This window comes from Vigna unguiculata, chromosome 6 (genome assembly GCF_037176805.1).
Source record: "Vigna unguiculata cultivar grain cowpea cultivar isolate G323 ecotype 2 chromosome 6, ASM3717680v1, whole genome shotgun sequence".
Taxonomy (NCBI): Eukaryota; Viridiplantae; Streptophyta; class Magnoliopsida; order Fabales; family Fabaceae; genus Vigna; species Vigna unguiculata.
Window position 1 is genome coordinate 37,321,914 of NC_140797.1, and position 26,100 is coordinate 37,348,013.

The 26,100-nt window shown below is 32.8% G+C and overlaps 3 protein-coding genes and 1 long non-coding RNA gene across 5 annotated transcripts; 2 read left to right on the top strand and 2 right to left on the bottom strand.

The window, feature by feature from the left end:
- The first annotated feature begins 1,021 nt into the window (after positions 1-1,021).
- On the top strand, positions 1,022-13,755 carry LOC114187802 (putative LRR receptor-like serine/threonine-protein kinase At1g06840). Of its 2 annotated transcripts, XM_028076175.2 has the most exons (22): positions 1,031-1,280; positions 1,373-1,392; positions 1,596-1,769; positions 2,432-2,582; positions 3,190-3,261; positions 3,441-3,512; positions 3,775-3,918; positions 4,064-4,135; positions 4,255-4,326; positions 5,004-5,078; positions 6,191-6,259; positions 6,393-6,461; positions 6,604-6,675; positions 7,179-7,265; positions 7,406-7,474; positions 7,696-8,183; positions 9,813-9,971; positions 10,505-10,788; positions 11,252-11,303; positions 11,512-11,762; positions 12,389-12,523; positions 13,055-13,755. In XM_028076175.2, exons 3-22 carry the CDS (start codon positions 1,664-1,666, stop codon positions 13,406-13,408), a joined length of 2,853 nt encoding a protein of 950 aa, XP_027931976.2. In that variant the 5' UTR covers positions 1,031-1,280; positions 1,373-1,392; positions 1,596-1,663; the 3' UTR covers positions 13,409-13,755. The 2 variants fall into 2 exon arrangements, with proteins under 2 accessions (XP_027931977.2, XP_027931976.2); XM_028076176.2 differs by lacking the exon at positions 1,373-1,392 and having other exon boundaries at positions 1,022-1,280.
- On the bottom strand, positions 9,313-13,076 carry LOC146885852 (uncharacterized). The gene is made up of 2 exons (XR_014995815.1): positions 12,936-13,076; positions 9,313-9,882 (listed from the first exon to the last, which is right to left on the bottom strand). It is a non-coding gene; the product is annotated as an uncharacterized LOC146885852 (long non-coding RNA).
- Positions 13,756-14,632: 877 nt separating the features above from the next.
- On the top strand, positions 14,633-16,897 carry LOC114188040 (large ribosomal subunit protein uL16-like). Its single transcript, XM_028076526.2, has 4 exons — positions 14,633-14,737; positions 15,336-15,837; positions 16,375-16,456; positions 16,602-16,897. Exons 1-4 carry the CDS (start codon positions 14,728-14,730, stop codon positions 16,668-16,670), a joined length of 663 nt encoding a protein of 220 aa, XP_027932327.1. The 5' UTR covers positions 14,633-14,727; the 3' UTR covers positions 16,671-16,897.
- Positions 16,898-17,014: 117 nt separating this feature from the next.
- Positions 17,015-21,597, bottom strand: LOC114188039 (metal tolerance protein 4-like). Its single transcript, XM_028076525.2, has 7 exons — positions 21,235-21,597; positions 20,501-20,670; positions 19,910-20,108; positions 18,991-19,169; positions 18,760-18,910; positions 18,339-18,469; positions 17,015-17,377 (listed from the first exon to the last, which is right to left on the bottom strand). The coding sequence occupies exons 1-7, from the start codon at positions 21,464-21,466 to the stop codon at positions 17,198-17,200; spliced, it is 1,242 nt and encodes a 413-aa protein (XP_027932326.1). The 5' UTR covers positions 21,467-21,597; the 3' UTR covers positions 17,015-17,197.
- Positions 21,598-26,100: the final 4,503 nt, after the last annotated feature.

A 26,100-nucleotide genomic window follows, 5' to 3' on the forward strand; every position in this document is an offset into this window, starting at 1 on the left:
TTACTTTATCTTTAATCGATATAGTATTTCTAATAACAATTATATATTCCGAGAGTATTAGTGGGATTATCTTAACTTTATGTATATATTAATCAAAGTTTAACCAATAGTTTGAAGCTTCTAAAAAATATATAGTGGCATTTGGTATACTTTCTCTTTCTGCAATTGCACATGTTTGACAAAGGTGCGAATTTAACAAAAAAGAGTAACATTAAAAAGGAAAGACTAACATAATCTAATTTGTATTAGTTTCGTATAGTAATTACTTATGGTTGCTTTCTACACAAGTAGTAGAATAATTTTAGGTTTGCCTAATCCCAACTATTGGTTCACCTATTTCACATTATTTTCTTTTCAGACTAAGTAAAATATCCACCAATTTCATACGATTAGGTCGTAATCCAAAGTGTGAAACAATATGAACACTTTCAACGAGGAATCTAGAAAGTTGATTCAGTGATTCATGTGTTTTCATCAATTACTTTCATCAAACTAAGGTGTTTTTTTTTTTAAAATGATAAATTTAAAGAATAATAAGGTTTTCAACTTTGCTACGTTTTTATATTTACATGTATTTTTTTGAATGACACTAGTGAAATTATTTTTTCGTTTCAATTTTCAACTTTGCTGTATTGACATCAACACGTTTACTTTTTTTTTTTTCTTTTCTTTCTAACAACAACAATTAGTCAATATTTGTCATGTACATTAAAACAACGACACAATATATACAAAATAATTGCCAATATTTTATACGAGTGTTAATTTGGTTTTTTAATATCCTGTATAAGGAATATAATTTCAAATATAATATTTAAACTCTCTTATTTTCTTAGCTTAAGAAAATTTAAAGAGATAAAAAATGTTTTGTTGGTGAAACAACGACATTTTTCAAAAATTAATATTTAAGTGAAACAAAAAATAAAAGAAAAAAATATATTTAAAATTTTTCAAGCAAAATCGAATAATGATTGAATATCTGGGTGGTAGTTGGTTGTTGTCTCTTGCGAGAGGCATTTTCATGGTGATTTTGGGTGTAGTGAATGTCTCCTTCATGTATCCTAAAAGTCAAATTCGCCCACCCTCTCATTTCAGAGCTTCTTTATTCGTTTTTTCTTTCATCAATTTTTTAATGCATTTGGTTCAAATCCACAGTTGTGAAAAGCATGGCCTTCTCACATTTTCTGCTGCATTTCTTCTTGTGGCGACCTGGTCTCCCAGACAAGACAATACCCACGAACCATCCAATACTGTGACGCCCTTTCACTTTCACCTTCCCGGTACTTAACATGTCGCACACCCATCTGTTACTTTTTTATTCTAATTTATGTATTTGTTTCAAAGTTTGAGTCTTTTTGTATTTTGGTTTCAGTTTTGCTTCTCTTGTCTCAGGTATTCTCCTCTACTTTCAAAGGGTTGTTTCTGAATTTGGTTTTGCTTTAGTGTAATAGCATGTTTCTTACTTGGAATGAGATAATTGTGGTATAGATGTAGTGTCAGTCTATACTAATGGACATTAATCCTTTATTTTAACTTATCAATGAAAAGTAGAGATTCTTCTCTCGATTTTTCACAACATGGTTTGTTGTTATCAGGGAGAGAAAAGTACACTGCTTAGTTCATGAGAGATATTTGAGAGTTGTAGTGCTTTTGCATTCTTGGGATGTATCTTTCAAAGAGTTTCAAGCATGAAGTCGTTGTCATCCTGTGGTTTTGCTGCTATTTGCTACATGCTTCTGGGCAGAATAACATCACTAGTTATGTTGAAGGTATGTTTTTCCTTCTTTTTTTTTTTTTTTTTTTTTCTGTTAGGCATGCACTGATGTTTTTGGCTAGTTGGTTCATGACATTATGTAAGAGTCTCTACAATTAAATTATTTAGTCTAGAGTCTTATTCTTGTCTTCTTTATTCCTCTACATGATTAAAAAGTGCAGTTTAAGCACAGGGTAGCTGGACTTGTGCACTAACCATTCTTTAATCTCAAAGGACCCTTGTATGAAGGGGCGTGCCAGGGATGTACTATTAAAAAAACCCATTTATTTTCACCAAACAACTTAAGATTTTGAGATACTTGATTCGTGATCGCTTCTCTTTGATGGTATACAAGTGTTTGTGGAAGCGGTAGCTCTTATCTTGCAGAGTGATTTTTGTAATATGTCATAGCATATGCTATTGTTCCTATTATAACTATCATCTGAAAGATCACGTGTGAAATTGCTATAAAATATGAAAATGTGATATGTAAGTGTCTCTTACAACAATAATACCCAGATTTTTTTTTTTAAAATAAGAAGAAATGAGAACAGAGAATCCATAATTTCAATAAAAGAAAAAAAAACTAGGTAGTAGCTGTGAAGTGTTGCTTGTAATGTGTACTGTATTTGTTGGTTCTATTGATGATATGATGTTCGCATTTGAATTAATGTGCAGTTGAAGCATTGAGAGCCATTAAGAGTAGTTTGATTGATCCTAATGGAAATTTGAGCAATTGGCATCATGGAGACCCATGTACATCAGGGTGGAAAGGAGTTTTGTGCTTCAATGAAACACAAGAGGATGGCTATCTGCATGTTCAAGAATTGTATGAATTCTATCTTGTACTCGGCATTTCTTTTTCATAATTGATATTAGCATTTCCTTTGTCATTCTTTTACAAGAAAAGTGCTTACGGCACTCTCTTTCTCTTCTAAGATTCTCTCCATTACTGACTATAATTTAATGGAAATCGCAAATTTTGGTGGGTCATCTTTTTAACGAGTCCCGTTCTTGATTTAGATTTGGAATCACCAAAATTAGTGATTTTCAACAAATTTCAGCAGAGGAGTGTACAGTGTTGCTAGTCTTTCTCCTTTGTTGTTCTCTCTAACTCTCCTTCATAGGTTGCAAATAGATTCAGTCGTTATTGTGGGTCAAAAACCCTTCTACTCTATAGTTTGTACGCTGTCCTCTAGAAATCAGTATAATCACCTAAACAGGATGAGAACTTGGGACACAATAAGTGAACACTTCTTTATGATGATCTTTTCAGCATATTTCGATGAATTTACATGTCTTGATCAATAATCAATTTCCTTTTATTTCTAACATCAATAATTCAATACTTATAATGCATATCTATCAATGTGTGTGAGAATTGAGAGCTTTCTTCTCACTTCTACTCTATTAAGTTTGTTTTTTCTTGTCTGTAGGCAATTACTGAGTTTGCAACTGTCTGGAACCTTGGCACCAGATCTTGGCAAATTAACATACATGCAAAGATTGTAAGAAAATATTTGATCTGATGTTTGAAAGGACAAATATTCTGAACAATATTCAGTTTAGCATTTGCTTGATACTATTTTCACTTGAGTAGGGGATTTCGCTCGTTTGAGTTTTTTACCCCTTTGTAGCTTTTAGTTACCTACTTCCTCTGATACATGTTTTTCTTTGTATTCTAAAGGAACTTTATGTGGAACAACATAAGTGGCAGTATTCCGAAGGAAGTTGGCAATATCAAATCCTTGGAACTTTTGTAAGTTGTGCCCTTTAGGCATGTATGTTAGTCATCAAATTGATTGAACAATTGGATTGTTTTATTACATTTTAGACATATTAATGCATAAACATCCTTGTCATTGCTTGAATTCAGAGTTGATATAAATAAATTGAATTTTAAATATTGTTTCCTTAAGGGGTAAAAGATAAGTTTGAATGGTTGTATGAATAAAGGTGTAGTAGCTTAACAAGAGTTGCATAATTTCTGCATTATTTATCATTAAATGTGTTTTTTGCAGGCTCCTGAATGGAAATAATTTAACAGGTCCGCTACCAGAGGAGATTGGCTATCTTCCAAACCTGGATAGAATACAAATCGACCAGAACCATATATCAGGACCTATACCTACGTCATTTGCAAATCTGAACAAGACAAAGCATTTGTAAGTTTTTGACAACAAAAATGTAGTTCAAGAATGACCATCCTTTATCTTTTTACATTAACTCTTTTATTTCTCAACATTTGTTATCATGACCTAAAAAATAGAAAGAAAATAATGTTTAATCCCCATCCCCTCAATGGAGCAGTCACATGAACAACAACTCACTCAGCGGACAAATTCCACCGGAGCTTTCCCAGTTACCAAATCTTGTTCACCTGTAAGTTGGTAATTGGATATCATTGACATCTGTAGCTACTAAAATTTTTCTCGTGTTTTTATAGTTCTTAATGGTCCTGCCTTATATCTTGCTCAAAAGATGCATCTCTGTTTCTGCAGTCTTCTCGACAATAACAACTTATCTGGTTTTCTCCCCCCTGAGCTGTACAAGATGCCAAAGTTACTTATCATGTAGGTTTCTTATTGTTTAAGTAATATATATATCTAAGCATGTATAGTTTTATTTAATTATTTATTTATTTATTTTTGGATGGAAAAACGCATTGAGCTAGTTTCAAGGGACATCTTGTAAGATTTCAGAGAAAAAACAGAATGTGTATTGTATTGATTTTAGTCAAAATGTACAAGATGATCTAGTTACTGGCATACAGCACTATACATACTAGTCAGGACTAGGTATCAGTTATAATTGTCTGACTGCTACAGTTGTAACTTACTGTGACAGCTAAGCAACGAAAAGGAGAAAAAAGGTCCTATTATTCTTTAAAAAGGAAGAATTTAGAATACTTGTGAAAGCACAAGGAAAATGATCATGATATGAACACCTTGTACCAAGTAGAGAAATGAAATTTTGTTTCAATGCCTTTTGATGGTTTAGTTTTGATCAATCTTAGGTTATTAGAAGTGAAATTGCTAGGCAAGTAGTGGAAAACAGGGCTGGCTACTTTGCCAGCTATGTCATCTATCATAGATTTTGTTACATCAATATTTGAAATTTGCTACATTTGTCACTGTAGAACTTTTAATCCTTTTCTGATGTGTCTACTTTTCAATTGTTGTTTGTTTTAATAAATATTCCTTGATGTTTAATTAGATTTTTAAAGTGGTTCTTTATCTTGTTTTTGCAGTCAACTTGATAACAATAACTTTGAAGGAAATAGTATTCCTGATACGTATGGCAACATGTCAAAGTTGTTGAAGATGTAAGTGAATTCTGTAATTCCTTGTTCTTTAGTGGGTTTTGCAAGTTCAGGTGCCCGAGTCTTTATTTTAAATGTTACTGGTGAAGGACCAATTTGAGATACTATAACCTTTATGATTGATTTCTTATAGTAGGAGTGACAATCATACAAAAGGGAGAAGTCTTAGACATGATATGTAAGCACAGGGAAAAAAAATGTTTAAAAAAGAAGTGCTTGTGGAAATCATATTTAGACGTTTGAATCCTTGGTAGAGCACCATTTATTGTTATGCACATATAGCATTATGAATTTATGACTCAATGAGTTTGACACGAACTAATGTTCTTTCCCTCAAATGAGTATGGTCTAACTCTATAATATTCACTAGCAATGATGCTCTGTTACTAATTCTTATGTGTGATGTTCTCATTGTTCAGAAAGTTTCTTTTGGTTCCATTCTCTGTTGTCTTTATTTGGAAGGATTTCTGTAGTTGACTAAAGAAAAAGCTTTTGGTATCAGTTCTAGAATAATATAAAGACCATACTTACCCACCCAGTCTTCGTTGTTTGGATCAGTTTAGATATTTTGGTTTTTTGTCTCTTTTTTTATAAAAAAATTGAAAAGAGTATATTCAGTCACCAATCAAATGAAATTGCATTAAATATATATTAAGTGTAGAGCCCCAAAGCGATGCATGGATTTCTATGACGCCTATTCTTTCATTTATGGGCAACTCTTATCAGATAAAAAGTCAAATACATAATAAAATTCCTTTTTATTACTGAAACATAATAGAATTTCTAGAAGTTTAAGAGTATAATATGGAAACCACTAAGTTTAGTATGTCTGTGGTTCGGTTTTGAACATGAGAACCAAAAGCAAAACTTCACTGTCAGTTTTTCAGTTAAGGGTTTGTTCAATATTTGGTTCTTTAGATTTGTTTTACGGTTTGGAATGATTTGAATTGGCTCTTGCACACTATTGGAGGAGAACACCCAATCACTATATATTTCTTCTATCCTCTGCTCAATAAATTTCTCACCAGAGAAGAAAATTTAATTTGGTCAAGACGAAGGGCTTGATATCAAGATTGACTGTCTAAATCTTGTTAATGGTTTATTGGTATTATTAGGAGCCTTAGGAATTGCAGTTTGACAGGACCAGTTCCTGACTTAAGCAGGATACCTCACCTTCTTTATCTGTAAGTTCAGTTATCTGTAATAAGAGAAGTTTCTTTTCCTGAAAAAATTAAGGTTCTAATATACATGTCTGGAAAAGAAAATTTCTAGTGCAGTTTGTAACTGTGGTTATTCTATTATTTGTGTAAATTTCAGTGACCTCAGTTTCAACCAGTTGAACGAATCGATTCCTGCCAATAAGCTTTCTGAAAATATCACAACCATGTGAGAGTCTATCATTTTGTCTGTTGTTTGATTTTATGTTTAATTATTTGGATTCCATGTCATTTTTTGCCCATATTTGCCAAATATGTTTTTTGGTAATACGATCATATTGTTAGTTCTTGACCTCTTGAGATATGTGCAGTGATTTATCAAACAACCGCCTAACTGGAAATATTCCATCTTACTTTGATGATCTTCCAAGTCTTCAAAAGTTGTAAGTTGTTTTCTGTTTTGTCCTCTTTTCTTCTACATCAAGCAATATTACATTGTACATTCTATAAGCCAGAAAAGAGTTACTACTGTCTCCCGCCTTATGTCACTTACAGATCATATATTGGATTACTAATGACTCTTACAAAAGGAATTCTCAAATGGAAAAAAATGAGTTTTGTCTATTTCTTTCAATTGCACAAAGTGTTCGTAATACATCCACTGGCACTTCGAGGGTCTAGCAACCTTCCCCCATACGAAAACTCCTATTTATACACAACCTCCCTTCAACCCACAACTTAACTGTTAACAAATTTTACACCTGTTTTAATTAAAATAAACAGCTGCATTTTCCTTTTTCCTTGTTTCTTCTTTAATAGACCTTTGTAATAAGAGGTTGTGTCCTAACAGATGTTTTATATCCAAGTATTAAACGTTTATATTTCTTATTTAATCAATCATGTTATAAAAATTGTTTTTTTCTTCTAATATCATTCTATTGGGCAGGTCACTTGCAAACAATTCATTGAATGGAAGTGTTTCTTCCTCTATTTGGACGAATAAGACTTCAAATGGAACAGAAAACTTTCTTGTGTAAGATCATAAGTGATAAATTCCCCAATTTTTGGGAATTTCACCATGCTAATATCATTTGTTTATCTGTATGTCCCTCTGTGTAGTAGATGCTACTCAATACATTCTGGTTTGCTGAGCATTGGTTTCTGATCATGCAGGGAGTTGCAAAATAATAACCTTACAGTCATATCAGGAACTACTGATCTTCCTCCAAACGTCACAGTTGTGTACGGTTCTAAACTTATCAGCTATTATTGTCAGTTTGTTCTTAAATCATTGTGGTGTAGACTGGAGATTTTAATAGTTTTTCTCCTTGTTATGTATGTTCTAATCTAAAGATTACAGTCACTAGGCCTAAGGTCAAGAATATTGGCATTGGATTTAGCATCATCCCGTCTTTTTTAAATATCTTCACATTTCATTATTTGAAAAAAAAAATGTATTTCAGGCTTGATGGGAATCCCCTTTGCCCAAACATAACCCTTGCTAAGTTCTGTGGATCTGAAGGTGCTACTGTAACAAATGGCTCATTCACTACAAACTCCATTTCATGTCAACCTCAAGCATGTCCTCCTCCTTATGAGTACTCTGTTGATTGTTTCTGTGCACTTCCATTGCTTGTTGCCTATCGGCTGAAAAGTCCTGGATTTTCCGACTTTATTCCGTATTTGGATGATTTTGAGACCTACATGACTACTGGTCTTCAATTATCTACTGATCAGCTAGAATATACTTTTTATTGGCAAGCAGGACCTCGATTGAGAATGGACTTGAAATTTTTTCCTCTATATGTTAATAACACTAGCAATCATACTTTCAATAGAAGTGAGCTCCTACGGATCACAAGCATGTTCACAGGATGGCTAATTCAAGACAGTGATCTGTTTGGACCTTATGAACTGCTTGGCTTCGATCTTTTGGGTCCTTACAAGGATGGTAAGTCTTGAAACTACTTAGGATCTGCTAGAGTGCTTTGATGGAATAAGGATTGATGCATACTTTTAATAAAACTACTTGTTTCATGTTTGATTTTATACATACTGTGCGTTAGGACAAAACAGAACAAGATAAAAGTTTAAAAGTTATGTCGAATCTGGTAGATGAATCTGTTCCTGCTGTTAGGATTAAGTTTAAAGGACCAAATATGAACCAAATCAGACTGGATATTTTTAGGAAGTTTTCTATCGTTGTCTTGTTTCCTTTTTCCCTTCCTATTCATGAATGTAGGGGATATGTCTCCTTAGTTCAAAGTCCCGAACTATCTCTGATGGGGTGTTTATTGGGTCGGATAATCCGTGGTCCTAATCTAATCCAAACAGGTTGTGTTTTGTTTTTTTGTGATTGAATCAAACCTAATCCAACCCCATCCAAACTGACCCAATTTCTTACGGTTAGGTGACAAGTTTAAACTTGAGACCCAACCCAACTCAATCTGACCAAAGTTATTAAATAATGTTAATAGCTGTAGTTCTGTAGTTATTTAAATATTAAATAATATAGTCTTCTTTTTAAAATATGTAACAAAAAGTGTTTTGAAATTACAAAATTTAGCAAAAAAAATATTTTAAAACCTGTGACCCAATTAATGGACTTGATCTAATTCAACTCGAAGAAGGGTGAGTTAAGTTAGATTGAGTCTAATAAAAAATGTCAAAACCTGACCCAACTCCATATATATTTTTTGGATGTGTAATGGGTTTGTCCAAACACAACCTAACCCGATAGAAACTCAACTAAAATTCCTTCCCTTTCACACAGGTTTTGCATTGAATTAGCCAATAAAATTTTCTCTAGACACTATTTCAGTACAATCAATAGTTTAACATTTATCGGAGTTGAAGCAATGGCAAGGATTGAAAAAAAGAAAGTGTATTTAAATTGCTTTTAACTTTGATTTCTAAGTGATGTGAGACTATTGGATGTACGATACAAAAGAAACGCTATTAATTGAGAGGAGTCAATTCCTACCAAACAAGATTTCATGAATCAGAGCTTTAAACAAGAACCCAAGAAAAGTTGGGGTTGAAAAGTGTGAAACTGAAAGTTCCTAGAGCACAACAAGAAATTTAGGTTTTAGTTAAAACACTTGTATCATATCAAATATGTCTGAATAATACATGACTAATTTATAGCTATTCAAATCTGTCAATTAATGAAAGAAAACAGAAAATATTGTAGGGAAATTATAGAGGAATAAAAAAGGAAGAAATAAATCAAGGATTTAGCTAGTCCTTCAACCCACCAACTCCATAAATTCTTGTCCTTTAAATAGTTGCATTTCCTGCTCCTCCTTGTTGTCCTAGTGTATCTATGAAGAAGATGAAGTGCCACTTTCTACCAATACCCTAATGCATCATTTTTTCTAACTCCTGACAGCTTCCACATGGCCTTTCCGTTTTAGGTAATTGGAGTATTAGGAGTCAAAAGGAGAGGATCTTGTATCACACACATTATGTCCTCTTTTCCAATTTTGTTTGGACAAATATGTGCCGCACTTCCAAATGTTGAATATCATATTTGATAACTGTCACAGGTCTGTCTTCATAATGCTCATTGTTGTTGCAGAAATTGGCAAGGATTCAAAATCAGGAATAAGCACAGGTGCACTGGTTGGCATAGTTGTAGGGGCAATTGCCTGTGCAGTGACATTATCAGCAATTGTTACCCTTCTTATATTGAGAATCAAAATGAGAGGTTATCATACTGTTTCCAAGCGGCGTCAGGGTGAGTTCTGTAACATGAATTAGCGGCTGTATTGCTATTTTTCTCTTTAAATTGTTTTAAGTGCTCTTCCTCTTCAACATGAGAAGTATTGGTGTTATTATTTTTGCCTGAACCATATCTGAAATCTAGTTTCTTTTAATGTCATATTTACCTTTGGGATGGCTTCTGTCGACATGTCATAATAAATTGATTTCCTGACATAATTCTAAGATGTTCTGTCTCTTTTCGTTGCATTCATTGATAAATGTCCTTGGATATTTTTCTTGGATTTTGTTTTGATAAGAGAAAATTGATTAAATACAAAAGAGAGAAAATACACTGTAAAATTACTAATATTTTAAGTTTTTCCCATCAGAACTTCAATATTCTTTGTGGAATTATATCCATTTTTCTTCCTGTTTGAACTTGGTATGCATGGAATCAAAAAAATTATGTGGTACTATGTATGTACTACAAACCATATCTGATTGGTTACAATGAATGGTTTATTAATAAAGTCTTCTCTATTCATATTGACTTACGTTTATTTGCAGCATCTAAGATATCTATAAAAATTGATGGTGTAAGGGACTTTACTTATGGAGAATTGTCCTCCGCCACAAACAATTTCAGCACTTCTGCTCAAGTTGGACAAGGTGGCTATGGGAAGGTTTATAAAGGGACTCTTTCTGATGGCACAGTTGTTGCCATAAAACGCGCACAAGAGGGATCTCTGCAAGGTGAGAAGGAGTTCCTTACAGAAATATCATTACTATCAAGGTTACATCATCGCAACCTTGTTTCTCTGCTTGGATACTGTGACGAAGAAGGTGAACAGGTAATTCTTTTTCCAAATTCATAAAATTTAACACTACAATATTTTACTTTAGTAATCTTAATGATTATCTTGATTCGTGATGTCCTTTGTGGAAGTTTAAATATCCAATAATCCCATAGATTTGTACCCCCCTTTTTAACTCGAAGAGGATGTTATTTGTACAAAAATTAAGAAACAAGCCCTCACCAGCTTGGCTAGAACCACTTTAAACAAAAACAAGGAAGTTATTTATATGTAGGTTGTAACACACATCCAGTTGTTATTGAAATTTGGATTTTGATATTCATGTACGACTTAAACTTTCTTTAGCTGCTAACCTAGAGAGGATGTGTTATCCTTGTCCTTATTCTTTTTCTTCTTGTCCTTTAAGGAAATTTTGGCTTTATAAACTCCCTTTCATTCTTCTTTCTTTCTCTGACTATATTGAATTCCTTCCATTTGGCTTGCTGCTTCATGCTTGCAGATGCTGGTTTATGAATTTATGTCTAATGGCACATTGAGGGATCACCTTTCTGGTATGCATTATGTTCTTATTTTCTAATATTCTGAAATATAGTTAAGATTTTGGTTTCATTGCGTTGCTCTGATGAATGAGTAGCCACATATGCTGTGAACATTTTCCTTGTCTCAAAGCCCAACAACATATATCATTCTTTTTATGCAGTTGTGTGCCTAATTTCCTTTCTACGTTGTCTCTCTTAAGAGTATGCCTATTGTTTACAGTTACAGCGAAAGAACCCCTGAGTTTTGCCATGAGATTGAAGATTGCACTAGGGGCAGCTAAAGGTCTCATGTATCTACACACAGAAGCTGATCCTCCAATATTTCACCGAGATGTAAAGGCCAGCAACATTTTGTTAGACTCTAAACTTTCAGCGAAAGTGGCTGATTTTGGACTTTCTCGTCTTGCCCCAGTTCCAGATATGGAAGGAGTTGTGCCTGGTCATGTATCTACGGTGGTAAAGGGGACCCCGGTAAGGATTTCATGTTTGGATTTGGTTTTGCTAAATAGTGAATATGTATAATAAATACAAGATTAGAAATCATTTGTTGCATTACTAATCTATCTTGGGCACTTGCATAATACTATTAATGTAAACTGTAATGGATAAAGAAGTCTAGGGATAGCAGATCAATGATCTCGTAGCAACTATCTGTGTACTGTATTATTAACAAGCCAAATTCATGCCATGGAAAAGGCTACTGGCATCGAGCAGTAGTATACAGAGCATATAGAAATGAACAATAGGAAATAATGGTTTTGTGAAAACTATAGAGGCTGACCTAGTTATGGCCAATGTTAGGAGTGTTTCTTTTTGAGAAAATAACAGGTATTAAAACTTCAAAAGTATCAGAGCTTGCTGCTATAGCACCAAGTCGTACATTGATTGGAGATTATATAATGGTATATAACTTATAAGGATGACTAATTTAGAAAGATGGGTTAACATGTTAGGTTATATCATGCTTCATTCATGCAGTTGTCTCGGTCCAATTAAGCTTCAGTAATGAAATAGTACCTCAGCATGGTTTTTGGAAGGTTGACTTTTATTTACTTGGTGAGTTTTAATCTATTTTTCTCACTGATTTGAATATGCAGGGTTACCTTGATCCAGAGTACTTCTTAACGCACAAGTTGACTGACAAGAGTGATGTTTATAGTCTTGGTGTTGTGTTTCTGGAACTTTTGACTGGGATGCATCCTATCTCACATGGAAAAAATATTGTTAGAGAGGTATTTGCTTATCGTAGGACCTGTTTTCTCTCCCTTTTCCCTACTGATAACAGCTGGAACTTTTTCTGCCGTCTCATTATATTTCGCCCTCATATAGTTTGATTGTTGTTTGTAATTGAATCATGTCACCTCAATACAAAGACAGAGAGAGCCCTTTCTCTCCACATAAATTATTTGATTCTTTCTGTCTTCTCGTCAACACAGGTTCTGTTTTTTGTTGTCAAATCTTTACCTGGATCTTTTTTTTGGTTATTGATGTCCAATTATTATTCCCTTAATAGAAGATTTTGGGTGGACAGCATAACTAAGTATTTCACAACATCATAGGTTGAATCAAATTAAACAATTTTCAAATAATGTCTGTCTATCCTATGCCTTAAGATATCAAATAATAGAGAGTTTGACAACTTACCTTTCTAAATATTTCAGTCTTCTAAATTAATCTGAGTCCTTGGTGAGATCAGTCTCTAGCTTTCGTCTTGGGGATACCTCAAATTCACCTTGACACTCGCTTTTCTGAACCCTTTTCAGGTTAATATTGCGTACCAATCAGGTGTAATATTTTCAATTATTGATGGACGCATGGGGTCTTATCCATCTGAGCATGTGGAGAAATTTTTGACATTGGCCTTGAAGTGTTGCGAAGATGAACCAGAGGCACGACCTAGAATGGCAGAAGTGGTTAGAGAGCTTGAAAACATATGGTCTACAATGCCAGAATCAGATACCAAGAAAGCTGAATTTATGTCCAGTGATTCTGGCAAAACAGACAGTCACAGTATACCATCTTCATCCTCTTCTGCTATGAAGACTCCTTTTGTATCAGGAGATGTGTCTGGTAGTGACCTTGTTAGTGGAGTAATACCAAGCATCAAGCCAAGATAGAAACTATACAAGTTAAAAATGATTACCTTCTGCAATCATCCTGTGCATTAAATAATGTGGCCATATGGTTACTACTTTTCATTTTCACCCTTTAAATTTTCTTCTCTGTATAATATGATAGACTGATAGAGCTCTAGCTGGTAAATAACATCGATTTTGTACACCATTATATGCTGACTGGTTGTTTGTATGTAGTGCTAGATAAGTACTAGGGAGTTGAATTCTGTTTTGAAGTAGCTTGTTCAAATCTTTGTAGTGCTCTCTCTTTATTTCGGGTGAGTTTTGTATTGATACTGGATTATAAAGATTTTATTTTATACTATAAATTGGAACGATTTAAAAGTTGAGATTTGTTTTCAAAATAAAAAAGAATTCCACTGCTGTTTAAAAAGTTCATAAGGTATATTGATCTGAGAATATTTGCTATTATAAATTATTTATAAACTAACTTCAAATGATAAACAATTATTTATCTTTTCCTAGAATAGTTATGGAAGAGTATGCCAGAATATATTTCAAGATAATTTTTTATGACAACTAGCACCAGGGTATTTCAGTCCTACAAACAATTTTAATACATCGGTGTCTGTGTTGTGTTGTGGATGCGTGCTACAGTTAACTAAATTTTTAGAAATTACATTATTTTGAAATGTTTTGTATAAAATTGTTGCAGGTTTTTTTTTATATCTTTTTTTTGTTATTTTATTATATTTGTAGTTTCTACCTTAAGACATTTTACTACTCTAATTATTTTTCTCTTAATCAATATATATATATATATATATTATTAACTTATAATATAATAAAATAATTTTAAAAAGTGTAAACAGGCGGGTACTGTCACGTTTGTGTTTACGGTAATCTAGTATTTATAGAAATTAATTGTAATTACATTTTTTCTGAAACTATTGAATAATTTCTCAGAATACTAAAATTTTGTCAACAGATCAGTGGTTAAAAATGTCTAATAACACTTTATTAATAAGCAATAACACATTTGAAAATCAACCTTATTCAAATGGAGATTAATAACCTTTTTATTCTTTTCTAAATTTTTACCAAATCATTTTAAGTCGGTGGAAATTAAAAGGCTTGCCTGAGAGTGGTAGTTTTGGGCCTCAATGACGGGTCCAAAAAGCTAACCTCTTCTCGAACATTCTGGGCCGACACGCAAAACGGGCCCCCGCCAGAAAACATGACGCACGCCCATACGCACACCAACACAAACCGCGTCCGCCTCCGAAGAGTATAAAAGACCACCATCTTCTCTCCCTCCTTCTTCAACTCTTCGACTATTTCATCAACCCAACGCAAACATAATGGGAAGAAGTAAGCCACAACAATCTCTCTTTTCTTTCTTTCGGTTCCTTCTGAATGTTAAACCTGCTTCTTAAATGTATTACGCCAAACATATTATCATTGAATAGTGTAGAAATCAAGTAGAAGTAGTTAGCTGGTCATATTTAGATAAATTTTTTGATGATTTAATTCATTTATGTGGTAGCATAGAATATTCATCCTTTATGTTCTGATTCAGTAAATTTTCTTACATTTCGTCTTTAGATATAACCCTATTTTTGTGACAGTTATATAATTAGAAACTAATAACAGGCCTAGAACTTTTTGAAGTATAATATGAAGCGATTAGTTAAACTAGTTTTCCATCAACTTTAGTTTAACTTTAGGGTTTAGGTATGATTTGATTTTACATTTAAAGAAAAATTCAAATGTTATAGGTGTGTAGAATTTAATAATTTTACGCTGTGTATTAAAACTTGTAAACAGTTTGGTTAATAGAAATGATTGTTCAAACGTACCATATGATATGATATGATATGATATGAGCGAATCAATAGTTAATGACCGAAAGAGAATGAGAAGTTGCGTTACCAATTTCTGTTAACGGTGAGCGTGTGATGTGGTTCAGGACCGGCGCGTTGTTACCGTCAGATAAAGAACAAGCCGTATCCGAAGTCGCGGTTCTGCCGCGGCGTTCCGGATCCGAAGATCCGAATATACGACGTGGGGATGAAGAAGAAAGGCGTGGACGAGTTTCCCTTCTGCGTGCACCTCGTCTCCTGGGAGAAGGAGAACGTGTCCAGCGAGGCCTTGGAGGCGGCGCGCATCGCCTGCAACAAGTACATGGCGAAGTTCGCGGGGAAGGACGCGTTCCACCTGCGGGTGAGGGTGCACCCCTTCCACGTGCTCCGTATCAACAAGATGCTATCGTGCGCCGGGGCGGACAGGCTCCAGACCGGGATGAGGGGGGCGTTCGGGAAGCCGCAGGGGACGTGCGCGAGAGTGAGTATTGGACAGGTGCTGCTCTCCGTTCGATGTAAGGATGGGAATGGTCAGCACGCTCAGGAGGCTCTTCGCCGCGCCAAGTTCAAGTTCCCTGGCCGTCAGAAGATTATTGTCAGCAGAAAGTGGTTAGTTATTTTGGTTTCATATATTCACATATCAGTTTTTGAATTCTCTTATAACAAATTCGTTGGATTGGTTGAAATCGATAAACATCACTAGTAAATCGTTGAGAAAATTGAAATATTAAAAATATTGACAATGATATTTTCATTATTAAATTTTGATAATTTTTTTTACAATAAAAAATACATTTTTTAAGAAATTTTAAAATATTAAGAAAGAAAAAATTAAAAAATGAAAATCAATAAAATTATCAAAATTTAGCAGTCATAAAATATTTTCCTCAAAATATATAGTGGAAGTTGCAATAATTTGGAAATTTTTAACAGTTGCGCGAAAAACGTGGTGGCAGATTAGTTATTAAAACTAGTATTTGCAAATTGAGTTGTAGTGCTTTTACATTGTCTTAAAACTTAAAAGGCATACATGAGTTGTATTTCATTGGAGAATAGTTTTCTTTTATGTGGATGATACTAGGGATTTAAATATGGTTAATTCAGTGGTAGTGGCCGTTTATTTAGTAGTTTTCTTTAAATTTTCAGGGGATTTACAAAACTAAGTCGAAGTGAGTATTTGAAGTTGAAGTCTGAAAACAGAATTGTGCCGGATGGGGTCAATGCCAAGGTTTGTCCTTAGACCATGACAATGTGTTTTTGAAAAGTATTGTGCAATGTGATTCACTATTCTTGAATACATCCCTTACTTACAAGGGAACTTGGTAATTTAGATTTGACTTTAATATTGACTATTTGATTTTGTCCTTTTTCAGGTTCTTGGGTGTCACGGACCTTTGGCAAATCGTGCGCCCGGAAGAGCTTTCTTACCAGCTACTGCTTAGGTCATTTAGCAGTAGGAAATTCAGTGAATCTATGGCTTTTCTTTTCACCTGGTGAATTCATTTGTTACCTGTTCATTATAGTCTGAGCTGTAACTATAAATCATGTATCTATCTGTCTTCCAAATGTCATGGGAGCTTGAAAGACGCACATTTGTTGTATTGAAATCTCATTATTCTGTCACACTTTAAACAGAATAGAAATAAATAAATATGGTCTGTGTTGTGTATATTGTTTCTGAGCTGTGGTGATTTACCCTTGACGTTCTGAATTAGTAAAAAATATGACAAAAAAAAGAGGTCGAGGTCTGTGTTTTTTAGCGTATTACGCCTTTTCCAGAAAAGTCTTCTGAACTAAATAACACTTCCATTAAAAGGAAAATTTTGCGTACATAATGGTTGCCGTTTCACACATACAAACAGTTGGATCCTTCTCTACTAATGAAAGTTTCGTTCTTCGTGAAGAAGTTATTTGCCATAGACTCTACAACAGAGGTTGGGAATTTTACACATATACCTGAAAAATGTGCTTAAGACTGATTGTTGGGCAGTTTGACGAGAACTGAGTGCTCTGGTTTATGATCACATTCGAAGTCTAAATGAACAAATGCCCGCTCAACTTCTGGGAGTTTCTCGAGCTTTATCTGTAGGCTCTCTCCAATGGCGTGTGCTTCTTTTAAGGGTAAATCTTCTGGCAGTTCAATGTCAACCTGTCACCAACCAAATCCAAATGAAGAGTCTAATCGTACTGAAATATGACTTCTTAAATTTTCTTAGTGATTTAAAAAATATCATGCAATCAGCAAAATCAGATAGAAGAAATATAGTTTATCTGTGCTACCAGAGAATCGCATCCATTTCATACATGCACACAGTGTATCTCTCAATAATTCGAGCATGGATTAATGCGAACCATTACGAAAAAAAAGTTATATAGTCTAAACCATGTGCAAGTATCGATATTCTGAATATAAGTGCTAATAAAACTCAAGCCTTCGGTCGTCACAAATATGTTCATAGTGTTAAGTACATAGAAGAAAGAAACTACTATAAACTAAGGGGAAGCCTGAACGGAAAACATTTTTTTGTATAACAACAATAATGACCAGGTTTTATCTAAATATGATCAACTGCAAAGTTTAAAACGATTCTATTGGTCTATCCAAAACTAAATTTTCATAAAGTAGTAAACTCCTCTTTTATGTTAAATTTAGATGCCATATGACACCTGTAAGATTTTCTGGAGAAAAATTGCATGCAAAATCGCTTCTGATAGTCTGTGCTCCATAAATTCAAGCGGACCTGGATTTAGTTTCAAGTTATAATTTCTAAGATTTAACTAATTGAACTCAATTGGAGAGAGAAATCGATTGCCATAACTTGCTCAGTGTGAATGTTATTGTGTGAAAATGAGTTGGACCTAGACAATAACTTTTCTGACATTATTATATAATAAAAAGGAATAGAACAGGGCTATTTGTTGGTTGCTTTTTTCTTTTGTGATAATGAGTTAGACCTAGACAATAACTTCCCTAACATTATTTGTTCGTTGCTAATATTGAATGCTAAAATTAGCAAATAGGACTAGTCATTTGCAGTTTAATTTTTGGCAGACAGGGTTAGTCTTGTAGTAGAGTTCTTATAAATTGATTTTGTATTAATACAGCATACCTCCACAAAATACAGAACCCCAAATGTATATGCGCGAACAGTATCAATGCGCTTGACTCTAGGGTGCCTTATAACGAGATATGTGAGCTTCTGCAAAACTTCAGGAGGTGCAGATTGTCCCACCAGTGAAACTACATAGAAAGATATCCAGAATCAGAATTAGTAGAGTTTTGATAGACACCAGGACTAGAGAGAAAAGTGGTGGTGGAAGCAGTAAGAGCGAGATGTAAAAAAATCTACTTCTAGAATTGACGACATCTGTGCTTAGTGGAGAACCCTGATTTAATATCCCGTTTCCCAACACGGGACACGAGTAGTAGTAAATGTAGCTAATAAGTTACCGATGTTCGTTTATAGTTTTCTCTAATGGACACGTACACTCGCTAAAATTTGTCTGTTCAGAACACTGATAAGGATATACCTGCATTTTCCATGACGGTGCGTGACCAATTTGTAATAGTGTAAATTGCAAGCATAATAGCACCAATCGGGTCGATCCACCAGTAATATTTATCACCAAGTACGGCTGCGACTAATCCAACCACGTTTGTTACAACATCAAATTTATGATCCTGCAAGTTGGCATTTCTGAGATTGTTCAGTTGTAGTTTAACTTCATTCATAAAGAAACATCAGAAGAGAACCACCATACATCTGCATAGGCACGGACAATCCTGTTTGCCGATTTTCTGCAGTAAAACCAGAGCACAAGCTTCACTGCTGTTGCAAATAGCATAATAGAGTACAACCATATTAACTGTTCCGCGGACAAGCTTTCACCAGGACTGTTTTGTATTAGTTTTTGTAAAGCTGTGATTAATACCTGAAAGCCTATAGTGAATTGAATTAGTTCAATGCATCATGTACTCTTTTGTTTGTTAATATACGAATGCATTTCAGTACTTTTAATAACACAAGTCTGTGAAAACTGTAGAGTACTAAATATGTAAATTTAAAAAGCAGTAGAATTACAACCATTAACATTTGAACGTATAAACTAAAAGAATTAATTTAAAGACTTTGATTCTAGTAGAAGCTGTATGTTGTAAAATCTGGGGTTTAAAAGCTTGGGGATGTACCGCCTGCAGCATTGTTTCTCATTCCAGGACCTTTTTGATTTATGGTCGAATGAAAAAAATATGATTCTAAACCTATCTGTCATCATACTGGAAATTCTGTAAACAACCTGTTATCAGCTATAACCTAAAGCTGAACTGAATCCTTTTCTTTAATTAGGTAGATAAGAAAGCCATTAAGAATTTTGTTCTATTGTTTGGGAAACAGTATTGTCTCTTTAAGTTCACCATAGACATTAGAACTTCAAGCAGTTTCTACAGACAAGAGCAAAAGTAAAGAAATTTGATTCCTTCGTATTGGTTTGCATTAAGCATGAGTTGATGCACATCCAGATTGGAATCTGAATCAGAAGTCTTTAACTTATCTGAACTTAATTTAAATAAAACGGATATTGTAGCATGCAACTCTCAAGAGAAGGAAACACTTTTGAATAAAAATATAAGAGCATAATGGACAGTGAGAAAACAGGAATAGCTCAATTCAGTTTGACCCACCAAGTGTAGCCATGACTGCTGCAAAGATAATAATGCCAACAGGCTGAACTCTTAACTTTCCAATTGGGTATTTGTAGATATTTATGTTCTTCATTGCGAGGTGAGTGAACCAAAGTATGCCACCAGCCATGAGATCAAGCAGAGAATCCAAAGTTGATGCAGCAATAGCTATTGATCCACTCCTTATGGTGGCATAACTCTAGACCAAGATATGTATGTATTGTTATTTTTCAGAAAAACTATTAGGAATTGCAGTAGAAAAAACAAACAATTAAGGAGTTAATTATGATTAAACAAGTTTAAACAATCAATTAAGCTTCACCCACAAGTCCAAATAAGCTTATGTGATTGTTAATACGTAAAAGTTCTTTAATTTAGTTTCTTCAAAAACTGTTTTTAACTTATATATATATAATTTCAAGCTTAATCTTACTTTTTCTACACTGTGAAGAGATTTATCCAACAGGATCTAAGCTAGTTCAAAAAATCAATTCTCTTCTAAAAACTGGAGAGAATCCTTCATGACTTGGTCGCTACTTCAGATACACTACATGCATTCTAGACAGACACACAAATTGACATATCTATTACCTTTAATATTAACAATGCTATGTTTGCATAATTGGAAATCCTCATTGCTCTTTCTTGTTGAGCTAGTTCAGCACTGTCTTCCTCATCAATGCAATCAGATGACACCACGGAGTCCACTTCCTCAAACGATTTCAGAGTCGCTAATTGTCTTTCATAGTATTCTATTTCCCCTGTAAAACTCAACCAAGTTCAAAGTTAAGAAAAAAAACGTCAAACGATTTATTTCATCCTATAGTCATCTTGTTCTAAGTTCTAAACCAAAACACAGGATTTATTTCATCCTACAGTCATCTCAATCTAAGTTCTAAACCAAAACATCATATTCCGCGACGTTTACAAGATAACAGAATCTTTAACAGTTTAAAATCACCACAGAAACATCCCGACAGTTATAAATTGTTATCTAGAAGTATGTAGAGGCTATACATTATAAAATGAGAAACTAGGCGTATAGTTAGCAAAAAAAAAAGGAGAAAGAAAAAGGAAAAACACTATTCAAGAACTTCAAAGAAAGAAAGCAAGATTACGTATCACAGCCTTCAACAACTTCTCTGATTACATTTCACTTTCATATAACACAAAATTCACCGGCGTAATATATGCATAACACGAATATCAACTTAATCATACATTTTGTGAACAGTTATTCAATACAATATTAAACACCAAACATATCTATATACAAATGTTCATTAAACTTATATTCACATATATATAGAGAGAGAGAGAGATACCTTTGCTTAAGGCGGTGGTGGAGGAGATGTTAATGCCGTCGTAAGGAGACTCGGAGTCGAGGCCAGAACGGACTTTATCGGGAAGCTTAGAGAAGAAGAAGGTTCTGATCGAGTTGACGGAGTTCCGACGAGTGAGTCGGTCACTCCGGTCACCGCTTTTGGCGGAGTTGTTCTCATAATTGTCCTTTTGCAGAAGCGGAAGCGTCGGATCCAAACCCGTACTTGTTTCCATGACGATTGATGAACCTACTAAGGACAAAGGTCGTGACACATGCAAGCCTCACAGAAATTCTGAAAATGAACCGCAACTAACAAAAATATCATTTCCATAGCCTTCCACACAGATCATATATAACTACAATTAAAACTATGGCTTAAAACAAAATCAATTGAATTTTAATATATTGTGCAATAGTTTAATGTGTATCACATCAGTGTATTATTCTCTTTTATTGCGCGCTAGACTTCTAACAAAAAAATATCTATGTACTATACCCCTAGAAAGTGATAATAAATGGTTCCTTTTTCTTTCCAAATTTTTAATTTTGAGAAATGTCATGAAATTGGAAATGTAGAAAATCTGACACAATTATTTAGTACAAATTTAACTTACCAAAAATGTATCATGTGTTCTTAACTTTCTTTTTAAATGTAATAGTAGATTTTTGTATGAGAAAATCTTTATTTAATTTATTAATAATGTTATGAGTGAGAATTAACTAGTTAATATAATTAGAATTAAATTTGAGATTGTTATTATTATTAGTATTGAAATTATTTTGGTGTTGGTTAATCTTTGTAAGTTATAATAAAAGTATTTTATGTTCTTAATGCTAGATTTAGATCGTATTTAAAACTAAAAGGTGGAGTGTAGATGTGAAGGAAGAAAAGTTGGTATGAATAATTAAGGGTGAAGAAGGAATGAGCTATATGGGTTTTGAAGAAGTGTATTGAATGTGAAAAACATGTATTCTTATATTGAATTTTCCCGTATAAATATTTTTAAAAGAAATTATATATTAAAATTAAATAATGTATGAATTAAAATTTATCCTATAAAAAAGTTAATATAAATAATCTCTATAGTAAATAGGTTATTTTTAATTTATAGAAAAAGTTTAGTTTTTTTTTAAAAAAATTTTATTGGAATGGGGTCTATATACTATTAAAAAAGGCCGACATTGTTACCAACATATCTGACAAGAATACCCTACTTAATAAATTGGGTGCATATGCTGTTTTCTGGAAAAAGAAATTAATAAAGCAAAAATGTATGAAAGGAAGGTGTAAGATTCGATGCTATTAAATTTAATTAATGTCATAAATGTATTAAAATATTAATTAATTTTCAATCCTACAATATATCAAAAATTAATTACTTTTGTGTGGTAACATGATAAATTTAAAATTTATTTCATTGTAGAATTAGATTATTTTAGTGATAATTATGTTCACTAAGACGGTTCGTAATTTATAATTTCTCAACATTTTATACAAAAATGAAAAAAGGAGTGAATAACTTCTTAATAGATTTTATGTAGAAGGTTAAAGTAAATGGAACCGTACTAGTTAATATATTTGAAAGAAATGTTGTATTTTTTTTATATATAATTAAAAATAGGGAAGTGTTATCATTTTCTTAAAAAAAACCCGGGTAATTTAGATAAATAACAAAAAAAGTTTTGGAGGTGCCCTTTAAGATTCGTTTGAAGAAAGTAAGAAGTGTAATATTCTTTTTATTTTAAGAAAATATTTATAAAATTTATAATATGTAAACAAAGTAGAAATTAGAAGAAGAGTAAAATTATAAAGAAGGAAAGAGCAATTACTATTATTTTAAACATTGAAATTACATTTAATCTAAAAAGAAAGTTTCCAGAAATACGAAATTTTAAAAGGAAGTTTGAAGAAGCATTTTGATGCGTGAGTTTCCTTTGATGACATGTGTGAAATGTCGTTACATGATGCGTATCTAACTTTGGACCAATTCAACGTACTATATGCTTATAAAATCCAAATTTAAAATTTCGTAAAACTTGTTGTTGTTAAAATATGACTCAACCACGCTGTCAATTATATTTAGTACTCACGTTACTTCTATCTTATTATACTTAGAGGAGATTATTATGCTAATATGAAAAGAGAAGTGCACTTTATGAAAACCTCAAGAAATATATCTGTAATTTACTCAATTATGAAGTATTCAATAAATTACTTTAATGACTTATTAATATTTGATGTAGTTTATTTTAGTGATCATAATTAATATCATTAAAAATGTTGACAATCAAACATTGTTTATTTTTCTAGAAAAATACACCTGTCTTGCCAATATTATTTATAAAGAAATATTTTACAGTAAACTCTAAACTTCTAAACTAATAAAACAATAGTTTAAAAAAAATCCAATGGATTAAGTTATATATTATATTCAATTATAATCTTACAACGTATGGGTATAATATGAGAACCTAGAAAATAGGGTACTCGAGGATTGACAGATCATTTAAGATAATGAATATTTAATTATTTTAATATTAAAAAGTTAAAGTATAAATAAAAATTTTATAAAGGAATTTCATTATTTATAAACATATTATCTTTCTAAAAAAAAAATGAGTTTTTTTCTCTTATCTCTAAATTTCTCATTCTTGTGTTCATTTTTTTAAAGATCGGAGACTGAGTAAGTTGACTTTCTGTCTTTTTTCTTGGTCTGATATTAATCTCTGTGCATGTGATGTGAGTGATATTGGCTCACATGTGGTTTCTAATTCCTCGTGAGTTTCTGCTAATCAGTATTTATAATGATGTTTCCTAATCAAGCTTGTGATGTTCTTAAGTTGAGTAATGTGTCTCGATACTAGAAGGGAGATTTGATACTTCTTTAGTGATTCGAGTCATCTTACAGGTGAGGGAAGCCAATTTATGTGTTTTTTAGTTGTAGAAATATTGAATTGATATATTGTATTCTTGGTATGTTTGATATGTGGAATGATACATAGTTGTGTGAAATTGATGTTTTAAACTTGAGGTTGTTACACGTGAGTAACATTTGGATTGGTTTTGTATTTGAGAGTTTTTTACACTCATGTTGTGGTTGATTTAAGTTTGGTATGTGTTTGGCATCTGTGAAGATTCTTGAGTTGCTTAGACTTGATTGGGAAGGCATAATTATGCAGAATCATGTTTTGAAGAATTATGCAGATTTGTTGGTCGAGGAATAACTCGCGTAGAGAATCCAAAGTCAAAGGTTCAATGACTTGGGAGTCGTTGAGCGAACCTAAAGTTAGGGGCTCAGTGACTTAAGAGTCACTAATTGAGTACCTACTCGCTTAGCGAATACAAAGTCAGAGAGTTCACTGACTTTGTAGTCGTTGATCGATAGCACCCTCGCTAAGCGAATTTTAGAAGGATTTTCCTCCTGGAGTTCCAGGGATACACTTGTTGGGCGAGCACGAGTGAACATTTGTGCATTTTTCGCCTAGTGGGGATATGGTTTCGATGAGCGAGTAGCAGTTGTTATATGATCAATTATAGAGGCTTTGTGATTTATATGAATGATTGTTTGAGAAATGATTGGTATGTGAGATGTAATTGAGATTTGTTGATACTAATTCAAGGAGAATTAATAGTGAATATTAGTAATATATGCATTGATGTAGGGGTTCAGTTGGAAGTTATTCTGACGCTCTAATAACCATTCAATTCTCAAGTAGTGGATAATGAGGTATGTGGTGAGAGGAGTAGGAGGTCCTAGTCTAGGAGTTTTACCTCTACCAAAGACGTTAATGGACCCTTGTGGATGGTAAAGTATAACTCTTTGTTTATGGCTTTGCAGAGACCGGATATCACTACAAGTACGAGGGTCCAATGGGTCCAATATCAATGCATGTATCCAGGTAATTGAGTCATAACCTTAGGTCTTTGTATGAAATAGGATGATTGATTATGTATGACTTAAGTAATTGAATTCTTGAATGATTAAATCTTTTTATACATTAATTACCATTTTCTCTATGTCTTGTTTGTCTGGTTTTGATTTCTTTTGCAATGATCACCTAATTGGTATGAGCAGATGAGAAAGTCATGGCTGGACCAGTTCAAAGAGATGATAATACAACTATCTAAATGATGTATATGGCTCTTGTGTATAGATATTTTTGAAACACTCCAAACTCTTATATAAATTTGTATTTCAGCTTATCTTATAGATGACTGTAATATGATAAACACATTTTAGTATTCTATACTTTGTGATTATCCTTTATGAAACATCTTGTTTAATGATTTTAGACTATTAAATGAAATGTTACATGTAACCTTTAGTTAATATAACCTTTTAATTAATTAAAACTGATAAGAAAACTAATTGACATAATCATATTAAATTGTGTAAGTTTTATTTTTATTTAAAAAAATTGACATGAAATAACAAATATATAATAATAAATAGACTTAATTGCAATTTTTTATCCTTCAGATATTATAATTATACAAATTTAATTGTTCAAAAATTTCTATTAAATGAATTAGGAATATATAAATATATATATTATCGGGATCAAATAAAAAATATTTATGTGATTTACTTACAATTCTGGTAATTACATTGCAATCAATCTCAGAATACATGTGTCAAATAACATAATAACTAACTCTATGTTATATTATAATTTACTTACACATTCAGAAAATCACTCACAACAAAAAAATAATGATGATAAGAATCACACAATTATAATTTATAAAATAAATTACAATGAAATTCCACGAAGTTTTCTTAAATTTTAGTTTTGTATATATAATGTGTTTAAAATTTAAGAGATACACATGTAATATTATTAAAACTTAAGATGGATGACATGT

Excerpts from the sequence above, each read along its gene's own strand:
- LOC114187802 (XM_028076176.2), top strand. The coding sequence starts at position 1,664 with ATGTATCTTTCAAAGAGTTTCAAGCATGAAGTCGTTGTCATCCTGTGG. Across the intron at positions 3,513-3,774 it reads ATCAAATCCTTGGAACTTTT|GCTCCTGAATGGAAATAATT; the intron begins GTAAGTTGTGCC and ends TGTTTTTTGCAG. Across the intron at positions 9,972-10,504 it reads TGTTTCCAAGCGGCGTCAGG|CATCTAAGATATCTATAAAA; the intron begins GTGAGTTCTGTA and ends GTTTATTTGCAG.
- LOC114188040 (XM_028076526.2), top strand. Across the intron at positions 15,838-16,374 it reads ATTATTGTCAGCAGAAAGTG|GGGATTTACAAAACTAAGTC; the intron begins GTTAGTTATTTT and ends TTAAATTTTCAG. Across the intron at positions 16,457-16,601 it reads CGGATGGGGTCAATGCCAAG|GTTCTTGGGTGTCACGGACC; the intron begins GTTTGTCCTTAG and ends GTCCTTTTTCAG.
- LOC114188039 (XM_028076525.2), bottom strand. The coding sequence starts at position 21,466 with ATGGAAACAAGTACGGGTTTGGATCCGACGCTTCCGCTTCTGCAAAAG. Across the intron at positions 20,109-20,500 it reads TAGCATTGTTAATATTAAAG|AGTTATGCCACCATAAGGAG; the intron begins GTAATAGATATG and ends ATCTTGGTCTAG. Across the intron at positions 17,378-18,338 it reads GGGTTCTGTATTTTGTGGAG|GTTGACATTGAACTGCCAGA; the intron begins GTATGCTGTATT and ends GGTTGGTGACAG.